Source organism: Maniola hyperantus, chromosome 13, assembly GCF_902806685.2.
Source record: "Maniola hyperantus chromosome 13, iAphHyp1.2, whole genome shotgun sequence".
Lineage (NCBI taxonomy): Eukaryota > Metazoa > Arthropoda > Insecta > Lepidoptera > Nymphalidae > Maniola > Maniola hyperantus.
Genome location: NC_048548.1, coordinates 3259692 through 3286533, shown reverse-complemented (window position 1 = coordinate 3286533; position 26842 = coordinate 3259692). Strand labels below are relative to the sequence as shown.

General features: G+C 40.3%; 1 protein-coding gene across 1 annotated transcript; it reads left to right on the top strand.

Annotated features, from left to right (window-relative positions):
• The first annotated feature begins 24671 nt into the window (after window positions 1-24671).
• Window positions 24672-26396, top strand: LOC117987772 (small cysteine and glycine repeat-containing protein 2-like). Its single transcript, XM_034974823.2, has 2 exons — window positions 24672-24908; window positions 26211-26396. Exons 1-2 carry the CDS (start codon window positions 24748-24750, stop codon window positions 26314-26316), a joined length of 267 nt encoding a protein of 88 aa, XP_034830714.1. The 5' UTR covers window positions 24672-24747; the 3' UTR covers window positions 26317-26396.
• Window positions 26397-26842: the final 446 nt, after the last annotated feature.

The window sequence follows — 26842 nt, the reverse complement described above, 5'->3', positions numbered from 1 at the left end:
CCCATCAGACATGGCAGTTTCCGGGCGCGCCTGCATGGGATGACGTTGTGCGAGAGCCCGGCGTGCGAGTGCGGCTTTGGCGACGAGGATAGGCTCCATGTGCTGTGGGAGGGTCCCCATTATGAGGACTTGCTGGTGACGATGCTAAATGGATCGTATGCGGGGAAGCGGGGCCGGTGCTCTCCACGGAGCTCGTCTCATCGGAGAGGAACTACAACAGGCTACGGGAATTCCCGCACCATTGGCATAAGAGGCGAATCAGCTCGGAGCGTACAGGTGCCAGGCCGGCGCCACGGAGGAGCAGTAGCGGACATCTCAACTGTGCTAGTGACGTCTAGCCACTGAGGGGGGAGAGTGAGCATAGCACAAGAAGGAGACATAAAATAATTCGGCCCATATAACCGAGAGGTTGGTGGGGCCATGGGAGGTGGAGGGTTAGGTCATTAAAGATTGCTACTAGGAGATTCAAGTGTTTGTAAAAGCCTTCTGTTGCAAGTTTTGTAATCGCTCCGGGTAAAACCTAGTAGCAGTACCTACAGTTACACGTATAATGATATGGGCGTAGAATAATAAACAGGTCTAACTATTAAATACCAAGAACTTGTTAGGACAAAGGAAGTTGCTCTATATCATTTTCAAGTAAGTACTTAAGTAATTTTCTTCGCTGACTGAAATCTGGATGTTCATACATACCTACTGGGATAACTTTATAGGGTTAGGACGGCTTAAGATAATGGTCTCCTATTCGGAGGATCCAAGTTCGATCCTGGGCACGCACCTCTAACTTTACGAAGTTATTTTTTGCATTTATAGCAGCACTTGCTTTAAGAAACATCGTGAGTTAACCTGCTTGCCTGAGAGTTCTCAATGTTCTCAAAGGTGTGTGAAGTCTGCCTATACGCACTTGGACAACGTGGAGGCCAATGGCCTATACCGTTCTCATTCTGAGAGGTGCCCCGTGCAGTGGGGCTGGCGATGGGTTAGATGAAGATGCATACCTACTAAACCCGGGGGTGGCTCCGCCTGGGGGTTACTCTTAGGACCCGAAGAAATAATGGAGCAACGACGTCCTAAGAGCGTCTCCTGAGGTTTAAACCAGGCTTAGGAAGACGCTGGCTGGGACGAATAGGTTGGTTGGACTTTATAAATTTGTACGCCCCCAAGACCGTGGCGTGACGTCGAAGACGCTGCCTTGTGCGGAGGTTGTTCTTAGGGCCAAGTGAAGTAGGGCCAAGTATAGCAATGAAAACTTGCAGAAGTCAGCTCTAGCAACTCACTTGCACTGAGTAAACGATTGCAGCAAGTCAATTTCTTTTTACACTGAATATAGCCACCTACTTCCGCAATTTCTTGTAAAATGACTTCCGCAGTTTTATAGCTACTCGCATAGCGGACAGTTTGCTTAGCCTTTAGAGTTGAAGCAATTTCCTTGTTTATAATAAAACTCATATTGAGTAATTTTTAACTAAAATTACCACAGTCAACGTAATGTAGCTCGACGTAGCGTCACCAAAGCCTGAGTCATTTTTGGGACAATTCAATGAGGTAAATGACAAAACCTACAAAATGGAAAAAATAGGCAACGCCCTCTACTACGTCAGCGGATCTTTTGTTTAGTAATTTGTGGTTACAAAGATGCGTACCCACGTTACAAATACATAAATAAGTTTATCTGTACGTGCGTTGTACTCGCTATTATTGAGAGCTGTAACTCCTTTCACCGAGCATCTTTCTGCGGATAATATTGCGCCAAGCATCTCGGTCTGGCATTGAGTGCAAAGTACGCGTCAGGTTGAAATGGCAATAGGGTAGGGAACGCCCCGTACACCTGCACAGCCCCTGCGCTGACCCATTGCGGACGAGCACGGGTGACGTGCAGGTCTATGGAGCACCCCCCGCCTGATACCCTGATTGCCATCTCAATCTGTCGCGGACTATAGATTTGATACGCCCAAGGCATCGGGGTTCATCGCTAAGGTCTGATGACTGATCTTTTCAAGATGGTGCCCGATTTCGTGCAATAAGTAAGACTCACAAGTATTAATATAGGTACTTAATTTAAGAACATTAGAAACTATTAATTTAAGAATGATATGAGAATTTTGAAAATAGGATCGAATACGCGCTGGCTGGCGTTGTTTAGAAGACTTCTGAGCAAGAGTGACTAAAATGGCATCATATTATTAAGGTGAGTGTAAAAATTTCACAATACCAAGCTATTGTAATAAAATCCCACCTACACGCCTGTCCGCCTGAGCTGCACCCCACGCTACGCATGTCAACGCAACCGGTTTGTAGGTTTATGTGAAAAAGTGCGTTTTATGATTATAAAGTGTCTATTAATAACCAAGTTTTCCTTATAATCAAGTAGGTATGTAGGTAAATAGTATTGTATAAAACGGGTAGGTACATGCCACGATTTATTAGGCGATTTTTAACTGCTGATTTCGACTCATACAACTGAGTCTGCCGAGTTAAAAATCGCCTCAGTAATCGTGGTAGGTATGTACCCGTTTTATACAATACAATATGTCGTTAAACCGCAAAATAAGCTTAAAATCTTTAACCAAATAGGTAGCTAGCAAGAATAAATCTTTATTTATATATTTATCTATTCCATTGCAGTTAGCCCTTGTAATGGAATACCAACGAAGGACAACATACGAACAAGTGAAACTAATAAAAAGCTTTCAAAAAAGGCATTCAAATCGGTCTATCTGAGAATGCAGTGCTCAGATAGACTAAAAGTGGGTATGCAGCGAAAATATCTGTGTCGGGGACTACATTATACCTATGTATTTTTATAGCTCAAAACTGACTTAGAAATAACAGGATGTCGAATATACTTAAACGACAGTTTAGACTTTATAGATGGTATCTCGAACTCGTCTTTTAGTGAATGAGCGGAGGCGTCACGCCATCAAGATGGAATTATCCCATTCAATGTTTTGAGGAACTGGATTTTCCTGTTTATAATATATTTTATTTTTGTTTTGTCAGAGAATACCTAAGCGTAACAGGACAGTTTGCCTACGTACTTAGGCAAAACCTAGCTAATATCTTATATTCTTTAACTAGCTTATTCCCGCGACTTCGTACGCATGGAATACACATATATTTCAAATCCCTATTTTACCCCCTTAGGGGTTGAATTTTACAACAATCGTTTCTTAGCGGATGTCTACATCGTAATAGCCATCTGCATTCTGCATGCTAAATTTCAGCCCGATCCGTCCAGTATTTTGAGCTGTGCGTTGATAGATCAGTCAGTTAGTCAAGAACAAGACTTGCTCTTACCTACTTATAACAAAGATCACACTTTTCATGTCCTGATCTAACGGTCGACCGGAAATCGAATACTTTCGCTTTGAAAACAGAAGGTGTAAGGCAAATCGTTAGGAATATAAGTAAATAGTAGATACCTATAATTAAATTGTTCCAAGAACTCATCAAGGATGCGAATAGTAGTGAGTAAGTAGTTACATCGAAATAGAAAATAAACAGGATCCACTTTTCCTGTGTTTTTGTAGTTTGCAAAACAACTTTAATATCAATAACCGGTCGCTTCTCAGAAAATATAATTATGTAGGTCTCGATTTCATGATCTTAGTAATTTTGTAGAAGAGTGCTTTTAAAAAGTTTTTTATTCTTTATTCAAAATCGAATTAGAATGTCGAATTAGTCGTCAGAACTTCAGCTAAGAAGGCTTAGCTGAAGTTCATCGTTCATCGATCGTTCAGACATCGTGACAATTTGTGTGAAGTTCTGACGACTAAAGTTCTGTAGGTTAGTCGTCAGAACTTCACACAAATTGTGACGATGTCCTCAGAGTCTTGTAAAGTGAGAGTTCCCGGATTCGATTCCCGCCAGGGGCACTTTAGGAACTTGTTTATACTGTTACAATATTGTTACTACCGGTAGGTAGGTGTATACCTGCCACCTAGCGATTAAGCATCGAAATGCGTAGCGGAATACGAAGCCGTGCAGAAACCGATTTGGGGTATGAGTTCAAACTTGGTCAGTACCCTTTTAAGTTAGCTCGTTTTCTTCAGACTACTTTGTCAGTAGCACCAGATGAAATACTCAGAACGTGCGTAGGCAGTCGAAGAGTAAATAGGCATCTCCACATCTTCTAGGCAAGCGCGCCCCAACTTAGGCTGCGGGCTGCATGGTTACTAATTGCCAGCAGGTATGATTCCAGCCAAGCGCTAGTCTATAAATTTAAAAAACATACAGGATTGATATACTCCACTTTTTTTTGAAGACGGAAAAAAACCAAATGGGAGACGAGAGCTAATTTGTGATAGAATTAAAAAGAAGGTAATTTCTTTAGATACATATAAGGGGAAAGTAGGTACCTACGCTAGCAGCATATACCTACTGTTAGCAAGTCGTGGCACAGTATTACCCAGAACTGCTAAATTGATTGGCGATAATATTAGTAATTATTGTTACGTAAGTTACGGCACATATCAATTTTATTATCTTGTCATTTTACGAATTGGAAAAAACCCTTGGGGCACGCGTCTGCGCAGATGACGGCACGGGCACATGCTTAGTAACCTATTAATCATTCATTATACACTATTCAGGTAGGTTGCCTAACCCGCAGAACTTGAACTCCGGGTATTCCTAAGGTTTGGACAGACAAACCGCGGGACGACGGCGACGCCCGATGGCATTGTACGGGAGCGGTGTGTACTGTGTAGGCTCGACCGCACCAAAGGGAGATCTCCTACCGAGCGGTTGATTTGCTCTGTAACACCAGCTGGGCTGACGGTTGTGTCATCATGAAACTTCTATATATTAAAGTAGAGTGTCGTTTTCCCCGTTTCCGCGAAGCAGGAATAAAGTTTTGGTTTCCCGGGAACGGGGAAATTTTAAAAAGTTTTTGCTATTTTTACTTACCAAAAGTCAAGTAAAACAAGTAAGTTTCTGGGTAGTACTGTGCCACGACTTGCTAACAGTAGGTATATGCTGCTAGCGTAGGTACCTACTTTCCCCTTATATGTATCTAAAGAAATTACCTTACCAAAAGTCAAGTAAAAAAAAAAAAAAAAAAAAAAAAAAAAAAGTTGGGTATTACTGAAAATACTTTTGTAGTAGCGAACAATGCGACGTTATGAAGAAAACATACCTAGACGCAGATATTGGAGCTGTTCAGTCTGTATTTTAGGCTGAGATCTATAGAGCGCATTTTGACTTTGATATTGTCTCGTTTTAACTCTGTCTTAAGTCTAAGCTTAGTCAGAGTGCACTCTATAGATCTCACCCTTAGTCCTCTCTTTTCCATTCGTATCTCCTTTTATACATATATTGTCATACGTCATAGTAGAGTAATCAGCTGTACTTCTACCGCCCCGCGTTTTGTCTCTCCAGGCCTTAAATGACTCGGTTACATCACAATGTTTTTCCGGTGGGTTTACTATTCAACATTTTGTATTATAAAACTTTTGCTTTAGGAAAAACCATAGGTATTCTAATTTCTTGTAACGTATTACGGGATAATGATGATAACATTCCTATGATGACGCGTGACGGTCACCACTAATCCTTTTCCTTAAGTGGGAACATGCTGTATTACGTAGGTAATATGGAGGTCTTAAATAGTAGGTACATGTTCAACTGTATTTTCAACAAACTTTTGAGCATTTCGGCAATGAAATTTATTAGTGACGAGCTTATTCCCGCGACTTCGTCCGCGTGGACTACACAAATTTCAACCCCCTATTTTACTCTCCTATAGGTTGAATTTTCAAAAATCCTTTCTTAGCGGATATCTACGTCATAATAGCTATCAAATTTCAACCCGGAGTGTCCAGCAGTTTGAGCTGTGGAGATAGATCAGTCAGTTCGTCAACTTTTCCTTTTTTGGTATATTGATACTCGCGAATCTTGTGGAAGTTTCGTAGTTACTTAGTGTAGCTTTTAAAAATTGAGAACTTTTCCTAAAAATACTTAATTTAAAATCACAATATTAAGTAGTTAGGTACAACGAGTAGATAAGTAGGTACTTCAAGAAAATCGGAACATAGAAAATCTGGGGGCAGATTTATTAAGGAAAATAGGAAGTGGTTTATGAGAAATCTCATATCAAGTGTATTTATGGAAAATTGTTTAATTTTGAATATATAAATCGGTACTAATTATTTGTTATAATAATATTATGTTCTACGAAAAACGTTACGTACCTGCAGGTGAGACTGAGATCCCAGTAAAGGGTAACAAATTGTGAATGATTGTCACTTGTCAGCGATTAAGAAAGCTTCTGAGGGTTTCAAACGCGCCTTTGTATGAGAAGAAGCTATGAAGATGAAAAATTATTATAATAGGTAGAAAACATTGATTGCTTACTTCATTAGAAAGCACTTATAATAGGTGAGGTAGGTCGCCATACTTCCTCGTATATTATACTTACCTACAAAGCATATAATATAATAAAACAACCGTTAGCAATTTCAAGAATTATTCGCAAATTGGAAAGCCGTTCGGATATACGTCGTTACGCGAGACCAGAGCCGTAGCCAGAGAATGAGTTCGAGAGGGCAGGGGGGTTTTAAACTGTAGTTGTAACTTAGACAAAAAATGCGATTAGGAACAAATTTCGAATAAAGTTTACCAGAGAGGAATTTTTATATGATTTACAAAATTTACTCAAAATCGAAATCAATCAAAATTCAAAGGAAATCAAAGAAAATTTTTGCCCTTCAATTTTACAGCAAGATATACGAAATATAGAGTTTTTTTTTTCATAAAAATGTTACAATAAAACTTAAAACTAGCCTTATCTAATTAAGTATATAAATCATGCATGAATTTGGGATTATTCTCAATTTTTTAAGGAAGCGTACATGTATGTGGCACAATTTGAAACATCTCCTTTGCTTCCTATCTGGAATGTCGGGGGAGCTGAACCCCTAAACCCCTTCCTGGCTACGGCCACGCGCGAGACGCAATTTCGCAGTAATCAGTTTATAGAAAGCCGTGAGGTTCTGCGAACATGGCACAATACGGTGACTTGCAGGAATCGCTGCCTTCTCAGTAGCGACTAGCGAGAGAGCTTATTTGTTTTTATTACGTACGATGCGATGAAGACGTTAACTGTGCCCTGTGGCAAAAACGTTCGTATTTGCATATAATATGATAAAGGTTTGTTTTGTAAATAAATCATTATAATTATTGACGTATATATTACTTCGTATGGACAAGGCTATTGAACAAACAAAATGGCACCGACTCTATGGTGCTTTAGCACCAATGCAACCTCAGTGACGTCTGGATTTCAAACGGGTCATTCATTAGAATCTAAAAGGTGGCGCTGATTTATTTGGTTCCCAAACCGTGAAAAGTTTTGTTCGCTTGACCATTATCTTGTCATTTTTATCAATGATTATAACACTATGCATACCTAGTACGTGACAGGTAAAAATGGCAATCGGGCTAATCGGGGGAAGCCCCGCACACCCGCACGTCACCCGCGCTATCCCTCACTAGGCTAGTGCGGGTGCCGGTGTCCAAGGAGCCCCTAGGCCCCACCCCGCATGCCATCTCGACCTGTCGCATACTATATCCACTTTTTTATTTTTTATTTGCATGGCGGCTATTTTGAAATTCGCCATCTTGGTTTTTATTTTGTTGTTATAGAGGCAATGCAAAACACACTGTGAAAATTTCGACTACTACGGTTCATTGAGTACAGCCCGCTGACAGACAGACGGACGGACGGACAGCGGAGACTTAAACATTACCGTGGTAATAGGGTGCCGTTGCGTTAGCAGTTAGCACCCTTCACGTCCGGAACCCTAAAATCAAAGAGCGGCCTTATCACTATTATCAGACCTCAGTTACCGTTACCGAGGCACAGACAAATCGTGTGCGGGCAGGCCGGTGTGCCGGAAGTAGTATAGTAATTGGCAATTAAATCAGTTCGCTTGTATATTGGTAGGAGTGTGGTTACATCCTATTGCTATCGATATCTAATATGTACATATATTGTAGACAATTTCCCCGCATTTCAGAATAAGCCCGGCCCGCAAAATGCGGTTTACATTGCATAGGTGCCAATTATCTCTATATTATAGCTCTGCATTTACGATGATTTCGTTTGAATCGGAAAATTGCAATTGCTAGTTCTAGTGTTTGAACTACGAGTATAAATTATTTCTTTTTGGTTCATAATTTGTGTGTTTTTCTTTGAGTGAAAATTTTAACTGCTCTTTGTACTAGGCATATTTAAGAACTACATAATAGGTATACGATGTATTTAGAAAATAAAAGCAACGCAGGCCAGAATATATTTATGGACATACTACCTACGCTATAAATGGTATATGGCACCTCACCGAGGAGTAAGGTTCGCTATAAATGGTATATGGCACCTCGCCGAGGAGTAAGGTTCGCTATAAATGGTATATGGCACCTCGCCGAGGAGTAAGGTTCGCTATAAATGGTATATGGCACCTCACCGAGGAGTAAGGTTCGCTATAAATGGTATATGGCACCTCGCCGAGGAGTAAGGTTCGCTATAAATGGTATATGGCACCTCGCTGAGGAGTAAGGTTCGCTATAAATGGTATATGGCACCTCGCCGAGGAGTAAGGTTCGCTATAAATGGTATATGGCACCTCGCCGAGGAGTAAGGTTCGCTATAAATGGTATATGGCACCTCACCGAGGAGTAAGGTTCGCTAGATAAGGGTATTCTATGCAAAATGACAGTTATTTTTTGTGGGTACGGTGGTAGGTAGTTTATCTTTCGTTGGTTTTTGAGCTAAATAATATAATTAACTAGGTGATGTCCGCGACTTCGTCCGCGTGAAATTAGATTTTTATAAATCCCGTGGGAACTCTTTGATTTTCCGGGATAAAAAGTGGCCTATGTCTAGTATACATTATAAGTCATTGTATGTCACTCTTCAGGTCTTTATCTATACCCATGCAAAAATTCATGCCGACCCGTTCGCGTTGCACCGTTGTGACGTGATTGAAGGACAAACCAACAAACAAACACACTTTCGCATTTATTATAAGGGTACCTACCTACTGATAAAATGCCATAGCCTGCGACCAGCAACTATTTTAAAATGTAAAGCGGCCCACGCGGTTTTCCACCGTCCTACGCTACAAAAGAAATATAAGCCAAAATATTACCTCACACTCTATTTACTAATACGTGTAACGTTTACAAACACAAATAACACTTCTGGGAAATGTAATTATCGTATATTTCGATCACGAGTTGCGCCGGCGCCGGCCGCGACGCGCGACGCAATTACTCGCGACGTTTTGCGTAACTATTCCTACGCTAAGCTGACTCACCGGTGGTACAATATGAATTATAATTAACTTGGATTGAAAGTGCCCTAATGTGGATAACTCGCACTGGCAGAGTATAGTCGTACACAAAATACTCTTGCATCATCGAAACGTATCTGGCGCTCGAAAGAAGGAATAGGAAGTTTCGCCGCTCGCTGCGAATCTGCGACCGGTTGATGAAAATGAAAATGAAAATATTTTTTATTCAAGTAAACTTTCACAAAGACTTTTGAATCGTCGGATGCATCTACCACGGTCGGTGCTCGGTCGTTACTATACAGTTCAGTGATCACGCACTCATTCGATCTGAATCCGTGAAAATACGGATATAAATTTTATTTATTTATTCAGATACAAGTTAGCCCTTGACTGCAATCTCACCTCGTGGTTAGTGATTTTGCACTCTAAGATGGAGCGGGCTAACCTAGAAGGGCCGGAAGAGGTATGCTAAGTAGTTTTTATTAAAACCCATGCCCCTTTGGTTTCTACACGGAATCGTACCGTAACGCTACATCGCTTTGCAGCATGGCTTTGCCGGTAGATTGGTAACTAGCCGCGGCAAAAGCCTCCCACCAGACCAGACCAGAAATTTAGAAACTATGAAATTACAAACTCCTGCCAGGAATCGAACCCGGGACCTCTCACTAATAAGACCACAGTGCTTACCACTGCGCCAGCGAGGTCGTCAAAATTTTTTCACTACGTTCAATCGACCGAAAGTTTTGTAGGGCGTAATCTCTGAAACTACTAAACCGATTTTGAAAATTCTTTCACCAGCAGAAAGCTACCTACATTATTCCTGAGCAGATACTATTTGGTTTACTCCTCGGTGTTCTTGAGTAACATAGGCTATATTTTATTTTAAAAAAAAATTAGAGATCCCTACGAAAATTGTAGTACCGTGCGAAGCCGCTTGTGAAAAATAAAACATACCATAGCAATTCAGCTGACTGTACTACTACATTATAATAACGTTAAGTGGCAATAAGTCACATAATGTATGTTGCGGAAGATCACTAATTTGTCTAGACTCTAGACTAAAGCCTACAATCGTGATCAGTATAATATTATAATAATCCTGCTTTATTAATAAACATTAAATTCGAATCAAGTAGGCAGATACTTCACATGAAATCGTGCATGAGATAAATGGTAGACGTAGGTTTCTACATAATAAAACCGGCCAAATGCGAGTCAGGCTCGCGCACCGAGAGTTCCGTAGTACATTAACGGTTTCTACACGGCATTGTAACGAAACGCTTTTTACCGCTTGGCGGCACAGCTTTGCCGGTAGGGTGTTACCTAGCTACCACTGTAGAAGCCTCCCATAGACAATTTAGAAAATATAAATTCCAAAATGAACTTGCCGGGAATCGAACCCGTGACATCCCATTGATAAGACCACAGCGTTCACGGTTGCGCCAGGGAGGTCATCAAAATGTTCATTTTTTTAATGCGAATAACACCGCCCTGCTAACGGTTTCTTGGAAAAAGACGAAAAACAATTCTATAAAACTTCTAAGTAACGGAAATCTTTACGCGTACAATAATTCCATTGCGCAAACATACCTACATGCCTACGCATTGTTTAAACAACTCCTAAATGTTTATTTGCCGCATCATTTACGTCGAATTGTGAACGGAGACGATTACAACGGGTTATTTTTATTGTAAAGTTCTATGTTCGTCATAAATTGTTAGCGAACTATATTTTCAGATCACACTGACGCGCATGCACGTCATTTCAGCAACGAGGTCAACGAAAACTGGTCACAGGGCCACAAAATTGATAAATGACTAACGTTAAATTGTCACGAAAGTTATTATTGTAATAGTCCTTGTTCTGAGATTGTAATAATAATATTTTTTGAATTCTTTCATTTGTAACAGGGTTGGTCAACGCTATTTATTATTTTATAAACTAGCAGATGCTCGCAACTTCATCCGTGTGGTTTAAGATTTTTAAAAATACCGTTGGGATTTCTTTGATTTTCTGTGACAAAAATTAACCTATGTCACTCTCCAGTTCTTTAACTAGGCGTTTGTCTCGATGCGTTGCTCCGTAACGACGTAGTTGAAGGACAAACCAACAAACAAACTCACTTTTGCATTTATAATATAAAAAGTGACGTTCGTTAAAAATTTGTCTATTTCAGATCACACTGACGCGCGAGCACGTCATTTCAGCGACGACGAGGTCAACGGAAATTGGTCACGGGGTCACGATATTTTGAAAAAATACGACTGTAGTACGAAACCCTCGGCCTCGGTGCACGAGCCTGACTCGCGCTTGGCCGGTTTTTTATCCCGGAAAATCAAAGATTTCCAACAGAATTTTTATAAACCTAAATTTGCGAGGTCGAAGCCAGGGGCATCAGCTAGTTTTACTATATTTCAGTGTTTAGTCAGGTTTTAATTTTTTTCTTATTGTATCCTACATTGAATCTTCTCTTCTATCTAAATATATTATAAAAGGATTCACTGACTTACTGATCTATCAACGCACAGCTCAAACTACTGGACGGATCGGGCTGAAATATGCCAAGCAGATACAGATAGCAATTATGACGTAGGCATCCGCTAAGAAAAGATTTTTGAAAATTTTACCTCTAAGGGGGTGAAATAGGGGTTTGAAATTTGTGTAGTCCACGCGCACGAAGTCACGAGCATAAGCTAGTTTAAATATATATTCACAGGTTAACAAAGGATTTTTTTTGATTGAGCGCTTAAAACCCTGGTAAAGGAGAGCGGTAAAAATTCGTAGAAGCGTCGACAATTGGGACATTTGGAACGCACTTCCTACAATTTGCCGTGGGAAGGACCGTCGGATGTGACTGTCGCATGGCAGAGGTTGCGCACTTGCCGAACTGTTTATGAAATACTAGCTGATGCCCGCGACTTCGTCCGCGTGGATTTACATTTTTCAAAATCCCGCGGGAACTCTTTGATTTTCCGGGATAAAAAGTAGCCTATGTTTTAATCCAGGGTATAATCTATCTCCATTCCAAATGTCATCCAAATCCGTTTAGCCGTTTTTGTAACAAACATCCAAACATCCACACTTTCACATTTATAATATTACTAGATGATGCCCGCGGCTTAGCCCACGTGGATTGAGGGTTTTTAAACTCCCGTGGGAACTCTTTGATTTTTCGGGATAAAAAGTAGCCTATGTCCTTCCCCGGGATGCAAGCTATCCCTGTACCAAATTTCGCTAAAATCTGTTGAACGGATGGGCCGTGAAAAGCTAGCAGACAGACAGACACACTTTCGCATTTATAATATTAGTATGGATTAGGATTAGGATGTAGTACTTAAATTTTTAACAAGGGTCGCTCGAGGGGCTACAGTATCGAACATGAATGGCTTTTAGTTAAACACTCTACTTATCACTTCGATTGCGAGGACATGAAACAGTGATACGCGATAGCGACCTGTGGGTGAGCTCACTCCGCTCACTCTCTCACTATTCACGTTTTCTAGGCTTTCAGCGGGCTATATCTCATGAACCGTAATAGTTAGAGAGTTGAAATTTTGACAGCAAAAGTATTTCTATTGCCGCTATAACAACAAGTAATAAAAATTTCACAATAGCTGCCATGAAAATAAAAAACAATAAAAAGTTATATGTTGTACCGTATAAGTCCCGCAAATTGCTAATGCGCGTGGCCGCAATTTTAGTGACGTCAGCACTAGACTAAAGTTTCGAGCTGATGGTATATTTTTACTTAAATATAGTCAAATGACGTTAAAATGACGTCATTTCGATGTTAATGAGACATGGTTCCAGCGCAATAGCAATTTGCGGGACTTAGACCATCGTAATTCTTCGTGTGAATCCCTCGACTCGCACTTGACCGATATTTTTTTGTTTATTCTTCTACCAAATGTTACGCACCTCTGAATTCGTACGGTGAATGCGTAGCCGCGCGCCCGCAGGCGGTTCCGTGAAAATGCGCCGGAAATAGCGCAATTTACCCGCCTTCCAACTGCACGTGACACGTGCATCATATCTATTCATAATTCATTATGTACACAAGCTATTTTGGCCTCTAGGTCTTGCGTGTAAGCGTTAGCTTTGTGTATTACATTTTCTTTTTAATTAGAGAACTTTGTGAGCGTAAGTATTTAACGGCACCTGTAGAACCATGAACCGATACCTGCATTTTTTTAATTTTTTTTTGTATTAGAGAGAGAGCCATAGCTCGTGCCAGACCTGCGATATTTTATAAAAGCTGAAAATTTATCTTCGTATTGTCCTCAACACAGGGAAGAACGATCAGCGACTAAGTATGAAAGTTTGGATCATGGTGGCTTTGGGAGATAACAGCTAATAAAGGTATAAAAAAATCTTACGTCAAAGTAGGTATATTTCCTAATACTATTCCAAAGAAATGTAAATTAACCACCTTTATTAAACTAGAAACGCTACTGTGTATAGTCCATTTGAGCACGGCATTACAGCACGGGCCGACCGAGTGACGGGCGAACAGCCTTGCTAGGGGCCTTGCACGCAGGGCACGCAGCACCTGCCCCGGGGACGGTCGCAGTCGCCCGGCCATCTGGCGTACGTGCCTTGATTGAAGTCACGGTAGCAACGGTTATTTTGACATTTAAGCTACTTCTTATCCCCGAAAATCAAAGACGGACCCATTCCCACGGATAAATTAAAAGAAATTAAATAATATTTATGAAATAAACAACCTTTATATTTTAATTTTAGTAGCGCCACTTGTATAATTCATCAGAGATCATGGTTACATGCCAGTGCCAAAGTGGTAGTTGTAGCACGGGCCGACGGGCGAACAGCAGCAGCCTTGCACGCAGGGCACGCAGCACCTGCCCCGGGGACGGTCGCAGCCGCCCGGACATCTGGCGAACGTGCCTTGGTTGAAGTCACGGTAGCCGCCGTATTGGGTTGGCATTTTTTCGAAGTTTTTTCCTTTACAAAGAGATTTTGTTATATTGGATAGGAAGTCGGATCGATAGGATGTTCACTGCCTGTTTATAGATTTGTTGCTGTTTTTTTATAAAAATATATAAGTTTTTGACGCGGAGCGAGCTGCGAGACCAATAATTAATCTATGTTTTTGACTGATTTTTGTTAAAATTTTTGAGATGATTGAGAGTTCATGAAATGCACAGAATCTTATGCAATCTTATGCACAGAATATTATTATCTTTGTTGGTAAGTACATAATCCAGCCAAGTTTTTTCAACAATGATGAACACAAAATCTTAGGCCATAGACCACTAAAAAGAGCTTGTTACTGGCCAGTAAAATATTTCAATTTCAAATATCGGTAATTCCTATGTCCATTTTGACACAACTACAAAACTTTGGTTGAAGTTGCGAAAGTTCTATAATTTTTTGGTTGCTGTTGCATCATTTTTTTCCTAAATTGTCCCTTCTTTTTCAGGATGCCTGTTTATTATGGAGGCTTTGTGGGGGGTCCCCACGGAGGTGGATATCTTCTGTACTCCTATCAGCAGTGCAACCCGAGCATAGGGGGTTGTGGACCATGCGGGCCTCTTCCGGGCCCTTACTGCTAACATCAAGTAAATCTATATCTATGCTAATATAATCCATATCTTTTACTGGTCCATATATCTGTACTAATAATGATATTAATAAGTTTTATTCATTTTCAGTTTTAAACCGCACCAACAATGATCAACACTCAAACATTTCTAGAAGAGAAGTTCTAACGGGTTAAAAAGATTGTTTTTTAAAAATCTTTAAGTATTATTGTGAAAATCCTCTAACATATTATCTAATTTTTTGTTCTAATATATCCATCGATATAGAATGTATACATCTAATTATTTTTCCATATAGAAAGTAGGTATAAATTCGTGACAAGTTGAGATGAAAATCGTGGTGTGAGACGGGGGGGACGCCCCGCACACCCACACGTCACCCGCGCTCGCCCGCACCTGGTTAGTTCGGGGGCTGTGCGGGTGTGCGGGCGTTTCCTCTGCGATTGCCATCTCGACCTATCGCGTAATTAGACCTAGTGCGATTGGTTCGTCTTTCAAATCTTTCCTTTTTTAGGGTTCCGTACCTCAAAAGGAAAAACGGAACCTTTATAGGATGACTTTGTTGTCTGTCTGTCTGTCTGTCGGTCTGTCATGAAACCTACAGGGTACTTCCCGTCGACCTAGAATCATGAAATTTGGTAGGTAGGTCTTATAGCAGACATTCGGGGAAAAATCTGAAAACCACGAATTTGTGGTTACATTACACAAAAAAAATTAAATTGTGGTCATGAACTTTTGATTAGTATCTTCAATTTTCGAAGTAAGATCATATGTACCTTTCATACGATACCCCACGTATCGTATGAAAGGTACATACCTGTGCATTCTAAAACAGATTTTTAATTATTTTTATGTACCTATAATAGTTTTTGATCTATCTACCGCTCCCGTCGTTAATCGCGTTTGTATGAAAGAACAGTTCTTTTATTCACAGCTCTTTCTATGAAAGAACCTAGTGTACGCCCAGGGAGGGCTTTTCAAAATAGATTTCCTAGTCCACAACCCATCCGTTAAAAATATATAAGTATATACTTACTACATATTCATAATTTTCGTGGAAGGCCTCGACCCTTCGCCTGCTTCAGGATTCTATGAAATGTTACCCCTGCAGTGTTGAAACCAAAACGCGTGAATTCATCAGAAATGAAATATAATTACAAAAGAGTTCAACATAAATTGGTTTATGTTTCGAGGAGACAGAGGCGCAAAGTTTCGTCGAATCGAGGTTAAAATGGAATGGTTAAGCTCACGCAAGGTTCTGATATTATTTTAATGATTTTATTTTTCTTATAGCACAAGTAGGTAGTTTACCTAAAGGAATAAATCCGAAAACCGTGGATTTGTGGTTAACTTTGGTTCTCTAAAGGATTTCCTTGTTGCGCATTCTATCCCTCAAATAGACACCCACGGATCTCTTCATTTAAAAATATTCTTTACTCACAACTAATACATTATTATAACAAGGAATTTAAAATTGTTGCCAAATTCCTCTCGTTCAAGATTCTGGGAAGTTGTTTAATATGGAACATTTTTCGCGAGCTTCGTCAATCTATTTCTAGACTTACTACGATGAATGTTGTACAAATTTAACAATAAATTACATTGACTTATATGTTACTTCGTATGGACAGAGTCATTGAACAAACAAAATGGCACCAAATCAGTGGTGCTTTAGCACCAATGCAACCTCAGTGACGTCTGGATTTCAAACGGGTCGTTCATTAGTATCTTAGAGGTGGCGCTGATTTATTTGGTTCCAAAACCGTGAAAAATTTTGTTCGCTTGACCATTACCTTGTCATTTTTATCGATGATAAATTACTTGAAGACTTCTAGTGAGAGAGGAGCTAACTGAATTTATCGGGAAGAAACAAATAAGTAGGTAGGTACTAACCTACTCCAAGGTACCTAAACAAGATATTTCAGATTTTTCGCTTTGCCAGCTTCGGAGGTAAGCGGACAATTGTTTAAAAATAAAAACAGTAGGTAGGTACATGAAACGCAGATAAAATAATGCAAATGTACTCGTAGGCCTTTCATAATGTGATAGAGTACCTACCTAACTTGACCTAGAGATACTTATATTAACCATGAGACAGAGTTTCAGCCTTAGTCTCTCCTTCTCCTTGAGCCTTGTCTAAATGCTCTCGTATCTAAGTACAATATTCTATCCAGAAACTTACAACGAGTCGTTAGAAAGTGCTTATTACTTACAAGTCAAGTTGCTAACAACAATATTTCGCAGAAGTTGTCCTCAATTGAACTTCAAACTATAATTACTAAGCAATAAATACTTACCATGGAATCCATATTCCCGGTAAATATTGTATAACGATATACCTACCTACTTATTAGCTGATTTTCCAATCGCACAGCTATTATTAACGGAATTATCTACGACTTTCAGTTATGGTATGTGCTGAAGTATGGAGGCATTCAATAGATAGTATAAGTAGGTACCTACCTTGATTGTTCAACAAGGAAGGAGGACATTAGGAGGACGTTGCCCCCCGAACTCTCAAATTAGTTCTTCGAGCCCCAGGCGGAGCTTCGCGCTCGCCACCCTCCCCGGTGACGCTGTAGCGGCCAGTAGGGCCTACGCAGCATAGTCAACCCGAAACAACACAAAAATTCAACAAGGGACTAAAATGAGCCCTTTCAAACATATAGAATCCAATATGAATCCTAAGTTAAGCAATCTATAGGTAGGTACCTACCTAAACATTTTTCACTTCGATTGCGAGAAAATGAAACAGTAGGTGATAGATATTAGATACATTCACCCTGAAAATATTACTTTAGGAGTATTTCGTGTAAGACAGCTACGTTTTTAAGTTGTTATCTATGCGACCTAAAAATCAGGAATTTACTTAGTAAGTTTTCCTAACACTAAACCAGTTAACAAACTGTAAGTATACAAGTCATACGAGCTAATGGCAGTAAAAAACGTTTCTCAGTAGTATCAAGTCATTACATTACACCTAGAATTGAGTTTCCACAGAAATAATTACCATATTACATACTAAAAACAGAAGCGCACAAAAAACGGGCATCCGATTCACTAGAAAAGCGATGCAGTAAAAAATGTGTTGCCTAACCACCCGACTCTTGCAAAAATCCATGTTTGTACACTTTCGCAATCCCTATTCCCTATCAGAGATTAATATCTAATATTGATCTATAGGTATATAGAACCGTGGCATGACGTGACGTAGCGTGGCTATGTTAACCTTAGTTTTTACATCCATCCCCTATCTATAAAACTTTTTGCAATTTGTTCTTATACCAAATAACAATAAATGCGCTTTTTATGAAGAGAAACCAGAGAGAAACATAGCAAGGAAACCATCCAATCGAAAAAAGCTGCTCTAAGTTGTCCCATCTCTATGTAAAAAGGATTAATTACCCAGCAAGAAATTTACATGCAATGTTGAAAAAACTTAATCGAGTTAAGATGATGTAAGATGCCGTCCTACAGTTAATCTTTATTAGGCTAGAGCGTAGATCAACGCGATAGTTCCATAGAATCGGGACCTACCTTAGCAGATTCTGACCGGCAAATTGATCAAGTGATCACTAGGCGATACTTATAGACAGGCTTGTATAGGCATATCAGAAATTCGCGCCAGCAGTGGTTTGGGAACACCCGTTAGTTAGAATAATGATCTATAAAGTCAAGATTGCACTGCGGAGCATGACCGTAGTCATGAGAGGTAGTTCAAAAGCTTTTTAAAAAGCTATCGCGGCAGCTGTCTCTCCTTTGAGAGATTAATCGGCCAGTTTTTGTTTTGCATTTAAATAATTATTTATATGTTTTAGTTTTTACTCATAAAATTATAACATTAAGTTATTTATCATTATCTTTAGGTGTAATGGAAACAAAAATATAATATTGTGTTAGACACACATTATCTTTTTGTTTCCATTACACCTTCTGAGCTATACTTATTTCTTAAATTTTTTTATGCACAAAAATGTGATCGGTCATTCTTATCATAAATAGTTGTCGTATAATAGCTGAGTATACCTATAAGTGGCATTTCACACAGAAAAGACTATGTTGAGAGGTTGATAAATTTGGAATCCACGGACTCTCTTGCCAAAGGAGCTCTGGTAGGCTGTTTAGGCATGGCTCTCTTAACGATACAATTAAAAGAGCTCTTGCCACCATAAATATTCCTGCGCTCATTGAGCCGGCAGGGATTAGTCGGGATGATGGCAAGAGACCTGATGGATTGACGCTGGTTCCCTGGGAACGGGGACGGGCGCTAATGTGGGACGCAACTTGCGTTGACACATTGGCCCCGTGTCATATCAGGAAGACAGCATCAAGACCGGCAGCCGCAGCAGAAACAGCTGAAAACGGCAAGCGGCGCAAGTATGCCTCTCTTATAGAGAGTTACATTTTTGTGCCGTTTGCCGTGGAGACCCTGGGGCCATGGAGTCTTAGTGCTAAAAAAATTTTACGAGACATTTCACCGCGATTAATAGCCTCATCTGGTGACAGAAGGGCTGGCTCATTTTTTGCGCAACGGATCAGCCTGGCTGTCCAGCGCGGAAATGCAGCCAGTATTCTTTGCACCATTCCACGCGGTCATGATTTATATAGTAATTAGATAAGGCTATATTTTTTTACATAGATACTTAATACTTTTTTTTTAATAGAGATAGCGAGCAAACGGGCAGGCGGTCACCTGATGTTGAGTGATTACCGCCGCCCATGAACATTTCACCATTACATTATTTATTTTATTTTTAGATTTAAAAAGGGATAGACAATTCTATTAAATAAACTTAAATCTAAATTAAAAGTAAAAACAACATTAAATTAGCGTTATTTTGTGTCGGTATGTGGAGACCACCACAACACTTATAATAATTGCCAATCTTCGGAAAAAAATACAACCGACGGCCATGACGGGTTGAGCCGCCCTATTGATGACAGGGTATTGTAAAATATGCACTAACTAAACATCGGAATTACCTAACTATGCTGTACTATAATCAATACCTAGATTTCTACATCCGTTGAAGTTTTTGTTATTTCCAATTACTTAGATACAAGTTACAACTAACTACTTCGTCTGGTCAGGAAAGCTAATAAATTGCCAAGGAATGAACTCTTGTTAAATGCTTAGCATGTTTCCTTTTCTACTTAATGATAGAATCAAGGAAACAACTAATTAATAACTAGTTATCGATAAGTTGACCTACCCAGGCATGACTTGGATGCTGGATTTTTTTTCTTAGGCCTAACTTGAGTATGTCAGTTAGTCAGTTTTCATTTTACATGTGTCATAGATTAGCTTAAAAATAATACCTATTCCAAACCTGATGCGCATCAGGCAGTCATATTGGTAAAAGAATCAAGACGTAGGTAAGCAGAGGCGTCTTTACCTATGGTGCAGGGTGTGCGGCGCACACGGGCGCCAGGTCTAAGGGGGCGCCGAGCGCCCTCTAATGCGACACCTCCAAAGATGCGTCGATGCCGGCGCTCTCAAAGACCCTGCGCTCGTATTATGGCCGACGCCGTCATCATTTAAAATCATCATCTAAAATTGCACCATTTGCATCCGAATTTCCGTTTGAAAATATAACTGTTAGTATTCCATTTTGACCCTGCTCCTACTAGACTAGAGGGCGCCAGGGTACTGGTTGCACACGGGCGCCACAAGGGCTAGAGACGCCTCTGTAGGTAAGTAAGTAGGTAGCTATCAGAAAGCGGGAACATTGAGTCAGAAAGAAGTAGGGTGGCTAGAGCACAGTAGTACGCGACAGGTCGAGATGCAAATCGGGGAGGGTGCTATCTCCTTCTAAAGGTTGATGTACATTACTTTCGGTCGCGTACTGTATTAAGATGATGACAATGTCCATTATTACCTAAGCGTGAAACTTATGCAAGTTTCCAAGATTTAAATCCATTTCGTGGCGGGATGTCTTGAGTATGATTTTCACAGGAATTTACCGTAAATTCGTTCCAAGATTCCGATATTAGATTACAAAGTCGTTGAGATCATACTGCTACCAGTAACTAACGTGTCATACCTACTGAGTTCATTCAGTTGGAAATGTGACTAAGCAAAGTTCTTCAATATCATATTACTTCCACTAGGTAGGTATTAGTTTATAGGTACTTTATACGTAATAATTTTAAGAATTATCACGCAATAATCTTACCTATTGTTTTACAACAGTCCCACGTCCTGAATCACATTCGGAATCTATACCTATTTATCTATATTATAATATTAGAAAAGGAAAAGCTGACTGACTGACTGACTGGTCTATCAACGCAGAGCTCAAACTACTGGACGGATCCGGCTGAAATTTTGCTTGCAGATAGCTATTATGACGTAGAATAATTAATTATGACGTATAAGAATTAGCCTAGCTATTCAAAGGGGGAACGCTGCCAGTATCTTCGGAACCTTGCCTAAAGGGACTCCTTTTAATAATATATTTTAGTTATAATATTATATTTTTTAAGGTTTTAGTTTTAGTTTAAATTATTAATTAATTAACTTTTAGTTTGAAATAGAGATTATGACGTAGACATCCGCTAAGAAAGGATTTTTGAAAATTAAATCCTCAAGCGGGTAAAATAGGGGTTTCAAATTTGTGTAGTCCACGCGGACGAAGTCTCGAGCAAAATAAAAAATAAATATTACTTATTATTATTATTAAGCTAGTTTAGAATAAATAAAGGCATGACTGGCTACAACTCACTTGTTTGTCGGTGTATGTCCGACTAGTTTCAGACCCGTCCGGGGTGGGCCCCTGATAAGCAGACTGCCGGCCACGTTTGCTCGATGTTTGAGTAAAGCATTTACAGTACGCGGCAGAAAACAATGTACATCAGCCTTTTTTTTTTTTTTAGAAAGAATATTAGCCATGTTAAATGACTAATATTCCCCTTTCCTCTCCAATTAAGCGTCAGGCTTGTGCTAGGAGTAGGTACGACAATAGTGCAACGGGCGGGGTTTGAACCGTCGACCTTTCGGTTTTCAGTCCACAAAATTTTAGAATGACATTTCAGCTTGGTAGAGCGTTGTCTCTGTCACTCATACCTATGTGACGTTTTGTCGATCTCAACGACAGAGACAATGCTCTACAAAACCGCTATCTACATTCTACTCCTAGAGGTCGATGTACATTATTTTCTATCGCGTAGGTACTGTACGTGCTTGACCGTGATTGATGCGATTTTATATTTTTGATTGACGCGATGTTCGGATAGTGTTCGAGATAATACTAGAAAAGTGAAAAGCAAAACAAAATTATATGTGCTTGCCGTCAAGTCGCGCGCTAGTGACCGTTTCGGAAGTAATTTTTCTTCAAGAGCCGTAAAATGTGGCACAGTGGAACATCAGTGATTGGAACTCTATCCTTGATGTAAGTTCATAGTCTACTACATCCATAGAGTCGCTAGTGTACCGGAGCGGCCTGTAAGTACTGATAGAGCTACTGGCAAAGAGTATATAATCACTTGACTACTGGCATACTCTTCTTCAAATAAAATTTGAAATTTCGAATTTAAATTTAGAAGAAAGAAGAATGTTCTCAAAAAAACATTTTTCAGTTTTATATTGACATCTACACGGGATACATTATTTTTATAAAAAAACCTTTTAAAAATTCGTAAATTTTGAAAACAAAGATATACAAAAATCGCAAAATTACCAAGTATTATTTGAAGTTTAAACACAAAATTGTTTTAACGTGAAATAAAAAGTACCTATAGTGAAAATGGTGTGTTGCGGTCCCTTCGGTCCCGGTTGCGGTCCGTGTGGTCCTTGCTGCGGCCCATGTGGGCCATGCGGTCCTTGTTGTAGCCCGTGCGGTGCCTGTGGCCCATGCGGACCCTGCGGCCCATGCAGCCCCTGTGGCCCGTGCGCCCCCTGTGGCCCGTGCGCCCCCTGTGGCCCGTGCGCCCCCTGTGGCCCGTGCGCCCCCTGTGGCCCGTGCGCCCCCTATGGCCCGTGCGGCCCTTGCCCTAGACCGTGCGGTCCATGTGGTCCGTGCCCTTCTCCCTGTTGCGGTCCGTGCCCCAGTCCATGTGGTCCGTGTCCTAGTCCATGCGGTCCCTGCTATGGCCCGTGCGGTCCAAGCCCCGGGCCATGCGGACCATGTGGTCCGTGCCCCAGTCCATGCGGACCTTCTGGCCCCTGCTACGGACCCTGTGGACCTTGCTGATGTCCTGTGTAACGTCGGATTGGAGCACACTAGCAGCGACGTCAAGTTGTGAATTTGAAGATTTTGGTGACAGTTAAAGTTTGAATAAAATGTTTGAATGTATCTGTTTTTCCTTATTTTACCAAGTAAGTATGGTATGCGACAGGTCGAGATAACCTAACCCGGTGCAGGCGACCCGTCCCCCCGCCTCATACCCCGATAGACCATCTCGACCTGTTGCGACTATCATTAAGTACTAAAAGCCCTGCACTATCGTTGTTCCTCAGGTAACACAAGCTAGTTTATAAGACAGCAAGATAGTGTCAGTAGCTAGCAAGCTAATCTCACCAAGCAATTTCTCCTTACATTTCCAGAACCAACAAGAGTTTCCTGAAATCATCTAAATTAAGTACCTACATATACTTAAATCATAAAATAAATCCATCACTGAAATAGTTTATTGAATCAAATTGCACATGCAGGAAATGGGCCGATACAGTTTTCTCTCAACAAAAATCGGAACAATATGAACATACATTTTACAGGCTGTGGATCTGTAGAACCGAGAGTGTATGATGCTCAGAATAATACTAAAATAAAACGAGACAGATTTATGCCACAGATATCTACAAATCTGTCTTGTTTTAACTATAACTAAAATCTGTGCAAAGTACAATTTTGGACTCTAGGATCTTCAAACTCTTCCGCTTGTGTATCAGCAGGACGGTCTGTAACGCCAGCTATAGGTGCCGAAGGGCTTGCCGCATGGTCCTATGCACACGCCGCAACACGGGCCGCGGAAGGGCGCCGGGAAGCTGCAGCCAGACACCTGCCCACAGCACGGGACACCACACGTTGGCACGCCAGGCATTTTATACGGATTGATGATCTGAAAAACGAGATTTTAGTTTTTTTTTATCTTTTATTAACAGGCTTTTATATTTATGTATGTCAGCCTTTTTTATAGTTGTTTATTTATTTTTATGGTTACAACTGTTTCGTTAATTAACTCGGCCAGATGGGTCATAAGTCTGTGGGCACGGCCAAAAAGTTATTTGGGGTTTTAACCCATTTTAGGGTTTTCAGTAGTTTCCATACAAATATTTGAGGATTCGGTCAATTCACCAATAGCATAACTAATAATTATTGCCCAGCTGTAGGTACTCGCGGTCTCGCGGTACACATTGCGCCAACATTTACTGGATATTTTCGGTATTTTACGCATAGGTAGGATAGGTATATACCTGTGTGAGGATGGAGAACAGGAATATTTGTTCTGAGATAGAGAAAATACTTAGGTGTAAATACTTACGTATTTTTCTGTCGGATTTACTATGTATTTACTAATTTTGGTAATTTCACTGTGATAAATTTTTGATCACTCCTAAAAGATTTTCCAATAGAATGGAAATATGTCAAATTATGAAAAACATCAAATACCTACATCTTCTTTGGCAGAGAATTTTCTTTTTCTAAAGAGGTTCAAAGAGGTTTTCATACTCATTTTTTTGTTAAAACCGCTTTTTCAATCGAAGATCGAAGCACATCGATTGTTTTCTAGGAAAATATAATTTTGCTGTCAATTTCATAATTCAGAAAATAAAAATTCCTACAAAAATACCTTACCCAAAATTTTATATTTTTATTTTATAAAATTTTAAAAAATACACTGCTTTCGTAGTTTTTTTCACGATCGTGGAAGACCTTAGTAATTTGAAAGTATGCCGGTAAAATACGCCTGCCTCGGCTGCCAGGGTCCGATGGCCGGCCCCTGCGGCCCTCTAGCTTCTCGCGTGGGACAGTGCGGCGTGGGACCCTGCTGTGTTCACGCGATTGGCGCTAACTGCAAGGGGCCCTGTGGAGAGATCGGCGTCATACATGGGTGAGTAGGTATATCATAATCATCATCATGATCAACCCATAACCGGCTCACTACAGAGCACGGGTCTCCTCTCAGAGTGAGAAGGGTTTTGGCCATAGTCTACCACGCTGGCCATGTGCGGATTGGTAGACTTACCTAGTGTTATTGTTATAGTATCTAAACACAATCCAATGCCAATAACCATTTGCCTCATTTTGCAGTTTTAGTGATTTACTATGTTTCAAACCCGCAATATATCGTGCAAAACTAGGGTTAATGCCCCACCTACGACGCGGCTTCATTGACTCAGAGTGGCCTACTTACGAAACGTTCGTTGACCTCTAGCGTCAGTCAGATGTTTTATTTGCAATATATTGTAAACTTTCATAAAATACAGGATTTTAAAAAAAATCGTATTTTTTTGCGGTAGGTACCTTAATAGTTCTATCATCTACGTTACCTCATCAGTACTATCATCTGTCTTCGTTTTTCGTTTTTGCTAGCGTACTGGTGTACAACTCACAGTGGACAATCACTAAGCCCAATGCGTTAGTCACATCAAATCCGTATTGTTCTTGACAAGACAGATAGGAAAATTGCATTAAGTACACCTTGCTTGTTGATTTTAACCAGGCCTAGAGCATCCTCAATCGGAGCTATGCGCTGGATCGTCAGTGGAAACGTCAACGTGAGAAGAAAACCAACGGTTGTGTCACTCAAAAGTTGACACAAACTCATGATCTGATGATGATTAGATTAGATTTATTTATTTGCTTTCATGTACATTAATTGATAGTGGGTGCTTAAAGCTAAATATACATCAGACCCTGTCAGGGCATTGCAAATACAATTTTAGGTAGGTACAGTAAAATAATAAACATTAAAGATTCAATTAAAGGTTAATAAAATTTGAAATACAATAAGAATAGAAATAAAAGTATCACATTATCATTACCAAATATTAAATATTGCAATTTCAGTTCAGTTCAAGATTGGGTAGTGTATCTGTACAATAATTATTTACTCTATATAAAAATTTAGGTAAGTATAAAGTAATAAGTTTGAGCCTCAATAGCTCAACCGGTATAGGAGTGGACTGAAAACCGAAAGGTCGACCGACGGTTCAAACCCCGCCCGTTGCACTATTGTCGTACCTGCTCCTAGCACAAGCCTGACGCTTAATTGGAGAGGAAAGGGGAATATTTGTCATATTTTAACATTATTCTTTATAAAAAAAAAAATAGGTAATAATTTTAGTACATAGGTATATATTTAAAATGTCACATGTAACTGTTTTGGAAGCTTTAAAATTAACACTTGCAGGGCTCGCGGAGGTGTCGCCAGGTCGTACTTCAGCTGCGGGCACGGCTGCATCGGCGGCTGCACTGGCGGCCTGTGCGGCAGTTGCTGCGGGCCTTCGTGCGGCTGAACACTTGAACATCGACTGTGAACATCTAGCGGCGATATCTTTGTGAAATTCTGGCTGTCAATAAATTACTTTACCTCAATTTTTTTTTTAATGGATATATATAGCGAGCAAACGAGCAGGCCTGATGTAAAGTGATTACCGCCGCCCATGAACATTTGCAGCACCAGAGGAGCCGCCGATGCGTTGCCGGCCTTTTAGGAATTTGTTGGAAAAAATACTGTTCATTTTCTTTTTAGAATATACATAGATAAGACGGAAACATAGTTCGTACAACCAATAGACGTTGGGGTCCCCAGGTGCTGGAATGGCGACCTCGCACCGGAAGACGCAGCGTTGGAAGACCCGCCACTAGGTAGACGCACGCCATCAGACGAGTCGCAGGAAGCCGCTGGATCCAGGCGGGCGCAAGACCGTGGCGTGTGGAAGTCCCTACAAGAGACCTATGTCCAGCAGTGGACATCTATTGGTTGATGATGATGATGATGATGAAGATGAAGAGCACTCTTAATACTCGTGTGATTGGTGT

Bases quoted from the DNA above. Each gene is read 5' to 3' on its own strand.
- LOC117987772 (XM_034974823.2), top strand. From the start codon at position 24,748: ATGCCGGTAAAATACGCCTGCCTCGGCTGCCAGGGTCCGATGGCCGGC. The intron at 24,909-26,210 runs GTGAGTAGGTAT...TAACACTTGCAG, and splicing joins GAGATCGGCGTCATACATGG to GGCTCGCGGAGGTGTCGCCA.